At 32.5% G+C, this 15698-nt stretch overlaps 1 protein-coding gene across 7 annotated transcripts; it reads left to right on the top strand.

Annotated features, from left to right (window-relative positions):
* Positions 1–387: 387 nt before the first annotated feature.
* On the top strand, positions 388–11440 carry LOC113512800 (uncharacterized). 7 transcript variants are annotated; one of them, XM_026896719.3, is made up of 8 exons: positions 388–543; positions 3903–4018; positions 4365–4601; positions 7155–7397; positions 8509–8673; positions 9436–9666; positions 9847–9931; positions 11101–11193. In XM_026896719.3, exons 2-7 carry the CDS (start codon positions 3928–3930, stop codon positions 9915–9917), a joined length of 1038 nt encoding a protein of 345 aa, XP_026752520.1. In that variant the 5' UTR covers positions 388–543; positions 3903–3927; the 3' UTR covers positions 9918–9931; positions 11101–11193. The 7 variants fall into 7 exon arrangements, with proteins under 7 accessions (XP_026752520.1, XP_026752522.1, XP_026752523.1 ...); XM_026896720.3 differs by lacking the exon at positions 388–543 and adding an exon at positions 565–789; XM_026896721.3 differs by lacking the exon at positions 9847–9931 and having other exon boundaries at positions 11101–11440.
* The last annotated feature ends 4258 nt before the right edge of the window (positions 11441–15698 follow it).

Raw genomic sequence — 15698 nt, 5'->3', positions numbered from 1 at the left:
TTACAAATGGTGAAATAACCATAAATGACAGAACGAATGATTTATTTATTAAACACAGTTTTAAACTTCCATTACGGTTGTTTACAACTTTATACATTATAAAACAACATCAAAACATCGAGAGCTCACAAAAATATGATCGCGTAAATATCTTGTTTTACAACGTATTAAGGCTTCAGCCAACAGTGATTGTTTATAGTCTATTTATTGTAAATACCGTGGTAATTACTTCAGTAATGCAGAGTCTACTCGATACGTGCGTATCAGTAATGAATATTGATGAGTAAAAGCTCGAGTGCAAAACGCTTGATATATTCTCGGAACAGTAAGGTATGTAAAATTGTAAAATCTGAACAAAATATAATGTTTATTGAATGCTAGGGCGGGCGGGCGACGGGTGGCGGCGCGGTGCGGCGGTGGGCGGGCGGGCGGCCGCCACGCGTGTTCCGACGGCCAGTGCGCGCCCGCCCCGGTCCGACACTCGACGTCGGCTCGTCCACGAAACAACACTACACTGTTATTATACGACCAATATTTTAATCGGTAAGAAATCAGTGCTCTAAACATACGACCCCAAGGGTTGTCAGGGTTGTGCCAAAAGTGTATCACGTCGACGCGTACGTTTCAGCAACCCCAGTGCGTAGCGCTGTCCCTCTCTATATTGCGCAATCGTATCGTTGTCTCGCTCGACCAGTCTTGACTAGCGGTTGAAAATTTAGTTGGCATTTTTACGCGTGTTTAGTCGACATAAGCTGACATCTTAACCGGGTAACTTTGGTTCAACTGCACGTAAGTCAACTCTTATGTTTTAGTGTTCAAAAGCAAACTGTTGGTGAAACAAAGTGAAAGTAAAATTTTAAAATTATACTATCAAGCAATTAGTTCAAGCATATGAAATAGTTTTTTTTATAGCAGTTATTTAAACATCAAGTACATACTTATAATCAAGTTTTTATAACAGTTCTAATTTAATTATCTGATTTGTTAATGTAAATTTAGATCTCTGGAAGTGAGAACCAATCTTGATAGTTTTAAATAAGTATGTGTAATTCGGATTATAGCTAAAGTAAATCTGTAAAAAAAAACTGGCACATCGTTGTTTATGTCTGAATTATAGATAGAGCATATCCGCACATCGTATCATCGTGTCAGATACACCTGCGTGCGACAATGCGCGGGATCGGGGAATGCTATGAATCCGATCCGCACCGCCTGCGCGCCTATTTTCGTCCGGTCTCATCTCGCGCCAAATTTGCAATCCCTCTAAATCGACACGCCTACGTATATTTTCGTTACAATTTCGCAATGACACGGTTTTGTAACGTTACATCCAAACGTAATGCCTGGTTCACAGAAATAACTTTTTTTATATATGGTACAGGTAACATCAGACAGGTAATTGGGTAGAATTAAAAAAACATCATTAATATCTATCGTGTTACCATTTGTTAAAAATGTCGGTTCCGTATAACATAATATATGTAATGGAATTAAAATTATTATACTATACTAATAAATCAAATTCAAAAATTATTTATAATACAAAACAAAATTGACATTGGCCTTCAACTTGACCTAAAACGATGTTGTATAGAGTAAGCAATAAATAAATTTAATTAATTAATTTTATAAATTTGGACAATGTTTGATAATATTTGGATATTCATCGATTTGTAAAGACAGACTAAACAGAGACAAAAAATGAAATTTTGTTACAAAAGAAATACATTTATTTTCTATGCCTAAAATATATAAATCACTATAGTATGGCTTAATACTTATATGTTAAAAATTATTGATAAATAGCTGCAGCTTTTAGAATTTCTAAAATATTCCGAGGCGTACAGATGGGGAAAATTATACGAGTATTTATTTAAATCGATTAATTTACATTCACAGTCGTGATAAATATACAAGTGTCTCAGTATAACTACCCCATTAATTACTGGGGTTTTACAGTCACAAGCATTACTGAATTTTTTAATTATTTTATGATATATATATATATATATATATATATATATATATATATATATATATATATATATATATATATATATATATATATATATATATATATATATATATATATATAATAACTATTTGTATGCGAAAAGCTTTGTAAATGCAATAAAAGATAAAGCTGCAACCACTCTCGACTGCATTCTGGCGTAACCGTGCTAAATTTTATTTCATTACTAACAGAAGCGCAGTGTTTCAAACCTTGGATGCGTTCCTAATGGTCGAATTAAACATTGATCCTTTGTATATCACTGATCTGACAATCAGTTTAATCATTTGATGAGTACGTTCCAATCGAGTGAAATATTTATTCTGTCAAGCATCAATCTTAATTGCAAACTGATAAAACTATTAGGTATTTCTAGTTTAAATATAATCTTATGACGCAAATCCACGAATAGTAGGTAAAAAGAATAAACTTACACATTACGTCATTCCTGTAAGAAAAGTTAGCGTAGGCGATAATTTACATTCAAGAAAAATAATGGCTTCGTAATTTTATAGTTACACTGAAATTTAATTTTACGTGTAAAGTATATATATATATATATATATATATATATATATATATATATATATATATATCCTAATATAATAAACTCTACACTTAACTCATATCGGTGAATATACTGAAAAGTAAAAAAGAAGTGTTTGCTCTATATTTCAGTTTAATATACCGTCACTTTGCAGCTAACTTTATCGTTATCATCTCCAGTTTTAACAATTATAAAGAATGGAGATTGTTAAAATTTATCAAAATTATAATTTTTTTTTGTACCTAATACGACTTTCTTGGTGAGAACATTAATGTTTAAGTTGTAATAAAAGTTCATATGGTCAGGATTTAAAATTTTGAGGTCAAATTATAAACCGTTTCAAGTTTATCTTTTCACACTTATATAATAAGAAATAATAGTAAACCGTTGAACTATCGGCGATGAAACCCGCAAGGTCGTCAGAAACTCGAAAATAGCTGAGCAATGAGCAGCAGACATTCGTAAAAATCGCTGTTTTAGAGCTTCCCCCCCGACACCGGTTAGATTGGCAAGCATCCAAAGAGCTGGCTATTCGACACGACGGCCAGCCACCGAGACGACTATTTCTGGCCTTGCTGCTAACTCTGCATACGTCATTGTTCTATTTACGAGAAACGAGCACGCTATTGTGTCACCTGGAGATAGTTTTCAACCGTAAATGATGCCAAACTCAAGGTTAACACTTGACATCAGGGTAAACATGTATTTACCCTCACGACTGTAGAAATTCAAACAAATAATGTTACATGTTTAAGCTATTTTTAAATGATACCTTTACAAAATTGTTACATAGTGAACTGAAACAGTAAACAGCGACTTTAGTTATATCATAATACGAGACTAACATCTCCTATGTTAACAAAAAATAGGAATCATTAAATTCGGTTTAGAATTAACACGTAAAGTATCTACACAAAAAAAAAATTACAGACGAGACGAATACGTCTTTTCGAATGCGCTTAAAAACATAGCTTTGATTTATTTACTTAAAAATGTTGTACATCTATTCCATAATCTTACTAGTATATTAGAAACTAGTGATCTGACCTAGTTTCACACGAGTAAATAGAATTTTATAAAATAATATATGCCCTATGTCACTCATTAATAATGTAGCTCTCTATAGGTGAAGGAATTTTTAAAATCGACTAACTAGTTTTTGAGTTTATTCATTACAAACAAATAAATAAATCTTTTCTCTTTATAATATTAGTATAGATGTAAAAGTTTTTAAATATCTCTGAATGTCCGAGTCAGTTGCGTATAAATGACTGGGAAGATTGAAGTGTAAGTGTAACCTTTTCGAGTAAGCAGTTATTATATACAGTAATAATTTTGTTACAGAACGAGCACGACATAAACAGCCAAAATGTTTAAAAGTCATTTAGAAATGATTGGCAGAAACGAGACGCCATCAAAGAAAGCCAGATTTTGGCAATCTTTTGTGCGATCTCTCAAAGGTAAAGAACAATTACTAGTGCCACTACTAGCTTACCCGAATTATAAATATTTTAAACAATGTAAGCTATAGCTGGACGTATTTGAGTACAATTTGGTACTTGAATATGCCATATCTTTAATTTAAGGTTTCTAGAATACTTTTAACTATATAATTTAAGCTAGCATAAAGTTATCCCGTCTAATTATTATTAAATCTTTTTTGGAATACAGTATATGTTTACAATTAAATTTACTTTCTTAATGCTTACATAAAAATATTTACACATTATGAATATCTTTTTATGTCAAAGTTAAAAAGTATAAGGAATATCGTAACAAATTTTAATAAACATTTGGTACGTTTAGGATCGGAAGACATCAGAGCCGAGGAGAGGTACAGGCCGACACGTCGCAGCGTGTTCCCTGAACTGCTGACCACATATCCTTACTCCAAATCCATCTATGACGACCCCGTCGCTGCCGCTGAGAGGATCACTGTCCCCGGATACCGTTATTTGCCAGTTCACCGTGAGGTCTACGGATACTCCCCTCGTCCCATCTACGCTCACAACTACGCGCGCTCTCTCGATCGGTACAGGCCAGGTCAGTACAATTAAATATATTTACTACACCATAGATTTACAAAAACCCAAGATTAACATTCACGTATGAAAATTATACTTCACTTTACTTAAAAAAGATAGACATATTTTTAAGGGCACCTAGAAAATAATCCTAATATGACTTTGCGTATAGCTGAAGGCTTCGTTCTCTTTATGGGGTGGGCACCAAACAACTTTGAGGTGGGCAAGCCTATGATTATCACAGGTCTTGTTAATAAAACATTGTGTTAATGTATCTATTCGTATCTTTTTAGCTTTATAGAAATGTTATATTTTTGCTGATGTTATTTATTTATATGACCTCTTTGGTATATTTATCAACAAATATCACTTACTAGAAATTAATACGTAATTTGATTAGATACGGTGTATTTGCAATATTGCTTTTTATCCCTGAATGCGTATCTTGGTTTTTTATTTGTAAACCTATGATCTATACATACATCACTAACACGATTCATCTTGCCAATGAATATTGACTTGTCTCACATTTAATTAATACGGTTGAATGTGTCTGTTATAAAATTAATTATTGTCATTGAGTAATTATACATTGTCAGAAATTATTGGCAAGTGCTGTATAAGACTGTTACACGCTACGCTGGTACTCAATATCATTAAAAGGCTTTTTATTTTATTCAATTATCATTGTAATTTATAAATTTTGTACATCAAAAACACAATAATAACTCTGTTATAATTTTGTTGTATATATTAGGTATATAATGTACAAAAAGGTTGGTTAATTAACATGACTGGCTTCACTGCTTTGTCACTAAATTTTGTTTACAATTAGATATGTACTTATTATGGACCGTCGTTTCTTCGTAATATCAAAATAACATTGGCACTGTATAGGTATTTCGATTGTTTCAGCACCAAACGTCACCGGAAGAGTTTAAATTATTATGCTCGACATCAATTGCCGCAATAATTTGATTATTGTTCTATTGAACTCTTATTTTAGGGTCAAGTGATTGTTTCATAATAGAGATCAAGGAAACAGTTGTAAAAATTGTTTAAATACCTATGCCTATTCTATCTTTACGGGCTTCATTAAAAATGTTAATATTTAACTTTGTATTAAACTTTTTTAATTTTAAATAAATACAAAAATTTTATTGGAGTTTATGTGAATCCTGTCATAAGCTCGGAGATTCCATGCGATGAATCGATTTAACATTTACATGGCAATACACACAATCACAAACAATATATTTAGTTTTCAAATATTAAATTACCACTTTATAAGTATGTATATTTAGTTGAACATATTTCATGTTCATAAATAATCTATTTTCAATGTTTCTCATTTATTATATCGAGCTGTACATATATGACTATATTTATTTAAAAAATATTCAATAGTGAAGTTTCTTAGAAACATCATTGTCTAACGAACTTGTGTATAGTAAAATTTTGTTGTCTCGATGTTGTCGCTTCTGTGTACTTAAATGTATTACACCTAAATCATAAAATTGCATATTTATTGTATACGCACGTTGATGCTTGTGCAAGTCCAACTTTTATATATTCATCGCTAATAATTATAATCGCATGTATCATTCAATAGAAATCACCTCTTTTACATAACAGCACTTCACACTGTTAAACCCATGGATGTTACATCGATTTCATTGTTTACATCTAATTTTTCAAATCTTCTAGCATTTGTCAGGTGACACATTATTTATTTCCCTGTATTATATGATATTTTTTTATACATCCCAACATATTTTATCGAGTCTCCCCAGGAATATAAGAGGTGAGTTCTATCGCTTTATTATGTATATAAACCCTTACTTATAAAAACTCCATGATTAAAGGCTAAATCTGTATATTACGCACAAAAAAGGATTAATATATTCTCATATTATTAATTGATAAAAAAAATCGATTATAAGTAAGGGAAATATTTTTTCTAACATCATTATCATTCCGAATAACGCTTAAGCTCAATAAAATATTTTGTTAAATACTAATCTTGTGCAATCTGTATTTATTTGCAATTTGTATTTATTCTATAGAATAATAAAGGATGTGTATTTGTATCTTGTTATAGTTAATTTTCACTTGTAATTATATGTCCATACAGAAATGGTAGAAAAATTATAATAGTCATTTCCTGAATCTATAGTTCTCTTTTAAAACTATTTTTACTGTATGTTATGTGTATATACATATGTAAAATACATTTATGTGTAAAACGGGAATTTTATGAACATAATATGTTTACATTTTCAACAATTGTTTAGACTTCATCCGAATCTTCTTCAGGGACAACGGCGAGACACTGTGACGTGACAAAGTCCTGTACTCCCCTTGAAGAAGACTTCCGGATGAAATTGAAATAATTGTCGAAAACGATAGATATAATTAAAAAAAATCCTGTTATATATGTATATGTACATACATATATACATATTTACTATATCTTTTTTTATTCTTCTAAATAAAGGGTTCCACAGACGAACCTAACTCCCTATCTTTATTTAATTGTCATATATTTTAATAAAGTATTTTCCTCTAATAGTATACCATGTACCAAGACGTATCCGACGAGGAGTGGATCCCTTCGATGCACACAAGGCGTGGCAGGACCATCTGGACAGACTAGCAGCTATTGACAGGCTTTATCCTTCTCGCTATGGACTCTACCTGAAGGACCGGGCGTACCCCATCACCGACCTCAACGCACCCATTATTGACCGTTTCGAGCCCAAGAGCCTAAAAGGCATCGAATATGAACCCGACAATAAGCCGCACTGGGGAACAGGTAACTACTAACACCTATATGCACGTCTAGACTAAGTTAGTTTTAGGGCCGTGATTACCCATTTCGTCTACCATTTATGTGGTGTCTCCAAAAGATAGACAAAAAGGTGAATCATGACAATAATACATATTTTACATAAATTAAGAACAACTTAAGTGCGAAATACTTCAGATTAGATTGTAACAGTAAATTTATTTATGATGGTTATATATTCTGTAATGTTATTACTAAGTAATTCGTACTTGTCAAATTATTTGGATTTAATAATTTGTAAATCATATTAGGACATTACTTACCTATTAGATTCTATTCCAATTGAATCTGATTTGTGTGATCTAAATTAGTCCACATATTTTAAAAATCTATTGAATTATTCAATAGATTTTATAAAACAATTTTATTATATCTAAGAAGTTTGATTTCAATATTTATAAGATCCCATCTTATTCTGTATATTATATTTATACAATATATACACTGTAAAATAGAATAGTTTACATCAAAATTCTAAATTTGTACATGTATCAGTTTGGCCTCTGTTTAACGATAAATTAATTAATAACATTGTACCTATGTAAACACATCCATGATATATCTTCAAAATAATTATAAATATTTTATATTTGTACATTTTTAAATTTTTTAATGTTTTAAACAAAAAGAATACAATTCTAATTAATATTACAAACTTTTACATTAACTAACTTATATATTTTTATATTAAAATATAAAAGACCAACTCGTGTTTTGATTTAGTAGCTTAGAACCTGATTTTTTTATTGCAATTTAATATTTGATAAATTAATAAGTTTCAAAGAATACTTTCATCATTTATCAACAGCAATGCAATTTTTTTCACACCTGATGACTTCAGGACATGTGCATGGAGGCTGCATTGTAAATAATTGCGCGTGCAAAGCAACATTCATTCTCGAATGTTCACTACATATTCATACTTGTAAGAACACTACACTCAACATAATAAACATAAATTTCATAAAAAGACAATCCGTCAAAAATGCATATAAAAAGTATAGTATAGGGGTCCCATTGAGTTGAGCGTCATATTTTCTATTTGAGATTGCTATTGACTATAAGACTTGCCGTGAAGGAGCGTGGCCGGCGAGGATATCGGACGTGTTCAAAAAGGATCCATTTTTCGCTGAAGCTGAAAAATGGGCAGATTTTGACCGCTCTCTCCGAGGGAAGTCTCCAACACCGGTGAAGCCAAGAATAAGCCCGCCTCGTGATTGCGAGGTGGCTTTCGATGCCGACGGTAAGGGCAACAGACCCCTATATGACAAACCTTATGGCACCCTGTATCTTCGTCACGTCCCTTCTGCATAGGTACTAGAACCAAGCTCCCAAGCTCAGGCCAGTGTTTCCTGTCAAGTGCAGACATATCACACTGTGTGTTGTTACTTATGTCTTTTTAAAGTATGATCTAATTTTGTGACTATAGTGCATTTTACGTAGGTAGACAGACATCTATTACCTATTTGTAGTTGAGCGTGAATGAGAATTTGAGACATCTTTATTCACAAGTCCCTTATTTCCTCGTATCGTAGGTAGCATAACATTGTGACAAAAGAGTGTATGTGTTCTTTTACATAACTAATCCATAATGTAACCAAAAGCAACAACCAGCATGAAGAACCCGTGTTTGATTATTATTATAAGTAAAATAACTTCTAATTTTATATTATTTTTTATAATATTCGTAATTTTAATAACATTGTAATGGTAATTAGAGACATTACTTTTTAAATTTTAAATTATTTACTGATATACAAAGATTTATAAATACATTTTATATTATATAAATGAGAGAACTGCTCGTTTGAACTATGTACTTCACAAGGCTTTCGTTAACATTTTAAAACATCATTTCAGCTTTCAATATTAATTTTGCATTGGTACTCATTATAGCTTGATGCTTATCATTATTTGGGAGATGACGAAGTGCAGAGTTGTCTGTATGCAATCACACGTGTGTTTGCGTGTCTGTTGTCCCGGCATTAATAATTATGGAATATAGGTGCTCCGCTGTGGAACGCTGGAGGACTGGGACGCCGGCCCTGGGCTGATATTTTCAACCCGAGCCCGTCCCTGCCTATATCGGCGATCACTCGGGACCCCTTTTGGTATGACTGGCCGGAGCTGAAGCCCCTAGCAAGATGGGACCGCAGCCCATCCTACATCCGCAACTCGTACCTGTCTCCGGTCAAACGCACCTTCCTCTGGGACAAGCATCCGATCAGGCCTTTAGGTTAGTCGGACGCTGTAAATACGCCAACGAGCAGCAGCTTCGCTCTTTAAGCTGTAAATCGGCCTAAATATTACTTTCGCAATCATTCAATTAACGTTGTCAAATCCTAACAGGTATATTCTTTGCTTACCGTGATATATTTTATAATCATATATTTTAATTGTTCTCTAATTATAACAGATTTAATGGTGGCAGACGCTCTGACCGTGGATGATCTAAGCAAGACTTTACCGTTTATTCGTAGTCTATAAAATGAAAATATCAGGTATCTGAATATCGTATCAATATGTAGATAGAATCCTTTTTCTCCTCATGTGAGTTTGTTCTGTATTCCTTGTATTTTGTAGATCCTACAGGGTAGTAAAAGTTGTGTCACGTGAATACTTACTACCTACTGATGATTAGAAAAAATCGTTCAAAAACTCTAAATATTTAACTTCATTATTGTATTTATTGTACAAACGGATTGCTTATTAATTTCATAAAATATAAATTGTCCATTTCATTTCTATAACCATGTGACGATGACCTCTTAGGTGCTCATAAAACATTAAGCCACTGGTAACTCTATAATACCTACATCTACTTGAACAGTTGTTTCCATAATTTGTTATTAAATAATAATTGTTTTTAAACACATTCATTATTCATATCTAATAATATTATGGTACATTTTAAATGACGCATCAACACGACACTTGTAGATGATATAATCCATTCATATGTCCATCGTGTACTACTTATTAATATTTCATGACCCAGTAAGCATGGAATAAATTGTATCCTACTTTTTATGTAATCTTGGACACCAGCCATGCAGTTTTGTTTGAAATTATGCACTACCAATTAAATTTTAGACGGGTATAACTATTAATTAGTACGGATATTAATATATCTATGAGGTGCCTACATAAATAAAATATTTTTAAATTACCAAATAAATGTTTATGCTCTTTTTTCATCTTTCAGGGTTAGAAATTGGTAAATCTTAATGTTTACTTCTTATTCTCTTTTAAATTATCTAAATATGCATTGTAACGTCTACACATTCCTTTTGTAATAAAAGTACAGAAGAATAAAATTTGGTATAATCAAATTTCCAATGAAATACAATGTCCTATATATCTAATACGAGTAGGATATGTAGGTACGCAATGTAAATGATCTAAATAATATTCTTATACTTTAAACAAAATATTTTAACGAACGTTTCATAATTAAATAGATACGTTTTTATTATTTGTATGTATTGCAAAATGCAAGTTGATACCTATCTATACATCTACTTTTTAACGTTAACTAAATAAACAAATATATTACTTCATTATTGATATATTTATGTGTATATACTTTAAAAGCTTTAAAATATTAGGTAAGTAGATAGGTTAAAATTTTAATGTTATCAGCTATTAAATGATTTTATCTCTTTTTCAGCTGCTGCTTTCTAAGGGCCAGTCATCGAAGTCACTTTATGTTAAGTTATGTACATTATTACCCCTAATTTATTATTTATAAATTTATATTTATCTGTCAAAACACTGACTATGTTAAAGAATATATTAATAAACTGATAAGATAAAATTATGAAACAAATGAATACTTCATATTTTGGATCATTGTTGTACTTTCATGCAAGATCTCAAAGACTGCAATAACATAGTCACTGCCATGGTAATAAACACTCTTGTTATACATTATGTGAACTTTGTTTTTATTAAAATATTTTTATGTATTACAAAATAAAAAAAAATCAATAAAACCATATAAAAAACGATTTTATGTTTATTCTTAAACGGATATATTATCCATCTAAATCCTTCGCCCTCTCTTAGTCGCCACTTGCGACACCCACGGGAAAGGAAGGGGTGGCCTATTCTATGCCGGAACCAAGTGGAATATCAAAGGGATAGTGTTACCTATTAAAACATATAAACCTCCCATTGGGGGGTTTTGCTAGTAGTTACTACGCTTGGCAGACGGGTTGGCAATCGCAGTTAGCATTTAGTGGTGTCTTAAGAGGAAAACTGCTACCAATTCCTCGGTCATTAAATTCCCTTTGTCGCCTCTTGCAACACCTACGGAAAAAGATGCGTCACCTATTGAATGCCGGGGCCACACGGCCTTTATATTAAAGAACTTTTTTGGCATGTAAATAGACATTTTCTACCAATATCTGTTTAAGACTTTTTCCGTGATAATATTTTGAGGTTCTTTTTTATAAAATTTATATTACACCTTGGTAGGATAACTTAAATATCTACATTCACTTAAAACTAAATATACATTAATATATAAAACTGATATTATATATTTTATTCACACCCCCATCAAATCCTTTAAAAATTGATTTTAATAACACAGCGAAATCTTCATTTTAAGGATCAATATGTTCTTAATTTTTAATACATTTATGTAAAAATAATTATAAATTTTAGTTTGTGATGTTGATAAAACAGTCATTTCATGAAACTATTAAATCAAAATATTAGGTAAAGAGGTTTAGAGAAATAGCGCCTCAGAATCGATTTCACTGTTTACTACGTGATTTCTCTGTTTATCTTTCTTTAATGTATAAGTCTCTATGTTTATTTGTTTTTTAAGTAATTAAGTTTTTCACATTACCATATTACTGACAATTTTATTCATTATTGTGAGCCATTATATTATAACAAATTTTATATATGCTTTAGTCTGTACAATAGGCGGAAAACGCCTGTCAATCGTAGCAAATATTGGTAAAAATAGTATGTACAGGTTAAGTACTAATCATGTTGTAAAATTAACATTTTTAGAAAAAAATCTTTATGTAAATTTATATAAGTATTACATATGACTTTGCTTTTAAGCGACTTCAAAAAAAGGAGGACGGTCTCAATTCCATTATGTTTTCTTATGTCTGAACTCCGTCCGTCCGTCTATATAAACCAATTTGGCAATTTCTTTTTTTTATCTGAAATATATATAGTCTCATAAAATTTTAATTGAAATGGACTCAATAATTTAGTTTTTAAATCAAAATAACTAATTTTGTCACATTTATTTTATACTGCCATTGTTAAAGACTGATGTGAGATACTTTCATAATTTATAATTTGTTTTAACCAGAGGAAGACTGTACAAAAGTCATCTGCTTGGGTACTTCTGTCCATTCATGTTTCTACCGCGAAGCAATTATGTTTATATGGTTGTGTTTCTGTTTGAAGGATGGGAAATGGTAGTGAATTACAAGGTACATAAGGAACGACATTTATATTTATTAGATTTATCCTCAGAAATGACAACACATGAAGGCTATTATGGGCGACACAGTATACTGTGTTATACCCGTGGGACTGGTCATATCTACGAGTATAGGCAACGGTTACTACTTTTCATCAGGTGGGCCGTCAGTTTGTTTGCCATTTTAAGTTGCGTAAAAGAATTAAATCTAATATCCCACCCTTAAAACCGAAGTACAAATAATAAAACAAATAGAGAAGTATATCCCTTTCGATTAATAAAATATATATCGAAATCGGCTCACAATTAGCAAAGATATTGTATAATATACGTGTGATACTCAGAAAGTTTTGCGACACTAAAAAAATTTTCTTACCAATAGAATATATATTTTTATTACATCTTTTTAAAGTACTCTCCACCAGCCTCTATATAAAGTTTCATGCATCTGAACCAGTTTTCGAAACACTTTTTCCAATCCGCCGCAGACACCTAGTTTACAGCCTGCTCGAACGCTGAGAGCGCATCATCCGGCGACGAAAATTGTATCCCTTTGAGCTGATTTTTTATTTTTGGGAATAAGAAGAAGTCACACCATGCTAGGTCAGGGGTGTAAGGAGGGTGACCTAGGAGTTGACCGGTGTGCTGTCTAAGAAGTCTCTCGTTTTGATTGCGGTGTGGGCGGGCGCATTATTGTGGTGGAGCAGTAGCCCGCGGAGCCCTGTGTTTGGTCGCTTGTTGTTCACAACAGAGAAAACTTCTGCCAAGCATTTGGTAGTATACCATTCGGCGTTAATGTTTCTTTGATTTAGTAAAGGAATTGACACCAAGTAGCCAGTCAAATTGAAAAAGCTTGCGATCAACATCTTCCCCCCGCATCTAGGTCGCTTTACTTTGGTAGGCGTTGATTCGTTTTGAAACACCCAAACCGTCGACTGGCGCTTTGTTTCTGGATCGTATTGATAAATCCAGGATTTATCACCTATAATGATGTTGTAAACACGCTGAGACGAGCCTGCTTCAAATTTGTCTATCATATCATGGCATCATTTCACCCTTGCCAGCTTCTGAACATCAGTGAGGTTGTGCGGCACCAAGCCTGAAACTATCTTCCGCACCCGTAGATGCACATGTAGAATCTCGTGAAGGTTGCCTAATTCAATCTTCAGTATATGCTGAATCTCTTGGTATGTAACTCGTCTATTGTCTTGGATCAAATTTTTCACTGCAAGCACGTTTTCTTCGTAACAGCCGTCAAAGAGGGACCACTTCTTTCTTCAGCCCCCAAAATTAGTTTACCGTGCTTAAATTCATTATACCAACGATACACGGTTATCTTAGAAGGGCCTTCATTCATTAATGTCATTTGAAGTCTATCATACGATTTGTCCGGTTTCAGGCGACACTTAAAATTATAAAAAATCATAGCGCGAAAACGTTCTCGACGCAAATCTATTTTCCATGAGACATGGTAATTTTAATTAGCTCGCAAAAAAATGTGGAGGGACGTTTTATAGTACATTACTGCAGCCGCCAGCAACTGAGGCATTGATGGATGAACGTGCAAATGTGGGCCGAGGCGTAGTCGAGGTGTTTGCTCAACCGTGTATTCTATTATATTGAATGCCCAACAAAATAAAAACTAGAAACCATTTAGAAAGCAGCTCTACCTAGAAACGCCCAAGAACTCAGATCATTTCTTGGGTTAGTTAACTTTTACAAACGTTTCATTCCACATTTACATAGTATATGCACAAATTTACATACTTTGACGGAAAATCGCCGCAAAAGGCAATGGTTGGAAACAGAGGATAAAATATTTAATAAAGCAAACAAAAAAATAATTTTGCGCTCCATACTCCTAATTGCTTTATTCAAAGTCAACTAGTTTTTTTAGCTTGTAAAGCGTCTGAAAAAGGGGATAGTGTTACCTTTACCATAAAAATAATTATATTGTGCAGTCAATTGCGTTTGCTTTGCGAAAATTAAAACCAGCAGAGGTTAAATATTCCGTTATCCATCGTAAGGTGCTTGCCATTTTCTTTGGGATTAAGAAATTTTATCAATATTTACGTGTATGTAGTTGTGTAAGAACTGACTAGTGCGTTGAGCCCTTCTGATTGGCAGCTATAACAATGATGTCATATTTACAAAAGGCAAACTTAATATCATGGCTCTCTCACGAATGCCCAACCCTCGCGAAAAACCCTCATTATCAGAAGTTTTGGTTCATAAAATAGACACACGTCACCAAATGGGTAAGCTACGTGGCTTAGCTATATCTGAAGACATTCTGAAAAACGAAATTAAGAAAGATACTATTCTTAAAAAGGTGAATGAATTTTTAAAAACTGGTTGGCGTCTAGATAATTTGTTAGAAAAATTGAGACCATATTTAAAAAAATGTAGTGAATTATTATTAGAAAACAAAGTTCTAATGTGTCATGGTCGAATAATTGTTCCCTATTCATTGAAGAACTCTGTAATGAAATTTCTTCACTATTATTTCTTCACTATGAGAGCTCTTGCTCGTTATTATGTTTGGTGGCCCTCAATCAACGAGGATATTGACATGTGGGTAAAAAATTGCAGCAATTGTCAAAAAAACCGCCCTATCGTGATAGAGTTATCGGTTTACTCATGGTCTATCCCTATTGATCCGTGGGAGAGAATTCACATAGATTTCACGCCCTATTAAAAAAAATAACAAGAATAATTTAAACCGATAGTTGCAAAATATTATTTATCTATGGATCATCGACAAAGGTCTTAATACTGGACGACAACGACGACGACATCAATCAACCTTCAAA

Source organism: Galleria mellonella, unplaced genomic scaffold, assembly GCF_026898425.1.
Source record: "Galleria mellonella isolate WM207_F2 unplaced genomic scaffold, CSIRO_AGI_GalMel_v1 utg23, whole genome shotgun sequence".
NCBI classification, from domain to species: domain Eukaryota; kingdom Metazoa; phylum Arthropoda; class Insecta; order Lepidoptera; family Pyralidae; genus Galleria; species Galleria mellonella.
This window is presented reverse-complemented; position numbering and strand designations above follow the sequence as displayed.

What these genes read in the sequence shown, in the direction of transcription:
- LOC113512800 (XM_026896719.3), top strand. Translation starts at nt 3,928, where the DNA reads ATGTTTAAAAGTCATTTAGAAATGATTGGCAGAAACGAGACGCCATCA. An exon ending in TCTCGATCGGTACAGGCCAG is followed by an intron (nt 4,602 to 7,154) that starts GTCAGTACAATT and finishes TTCCTCTAATAG; the next exon opens with TATACCATGTACCAAGACGT. An exon ending in TAAGCCGCACTGGGGAACAG is followed by an intron (nt 7,398 to 8,508) that starts GTAACTACTAAC and finishes CTTGCCGTGAAG; the next exon opens with GAGCGTGGCCGGCGAGGATA.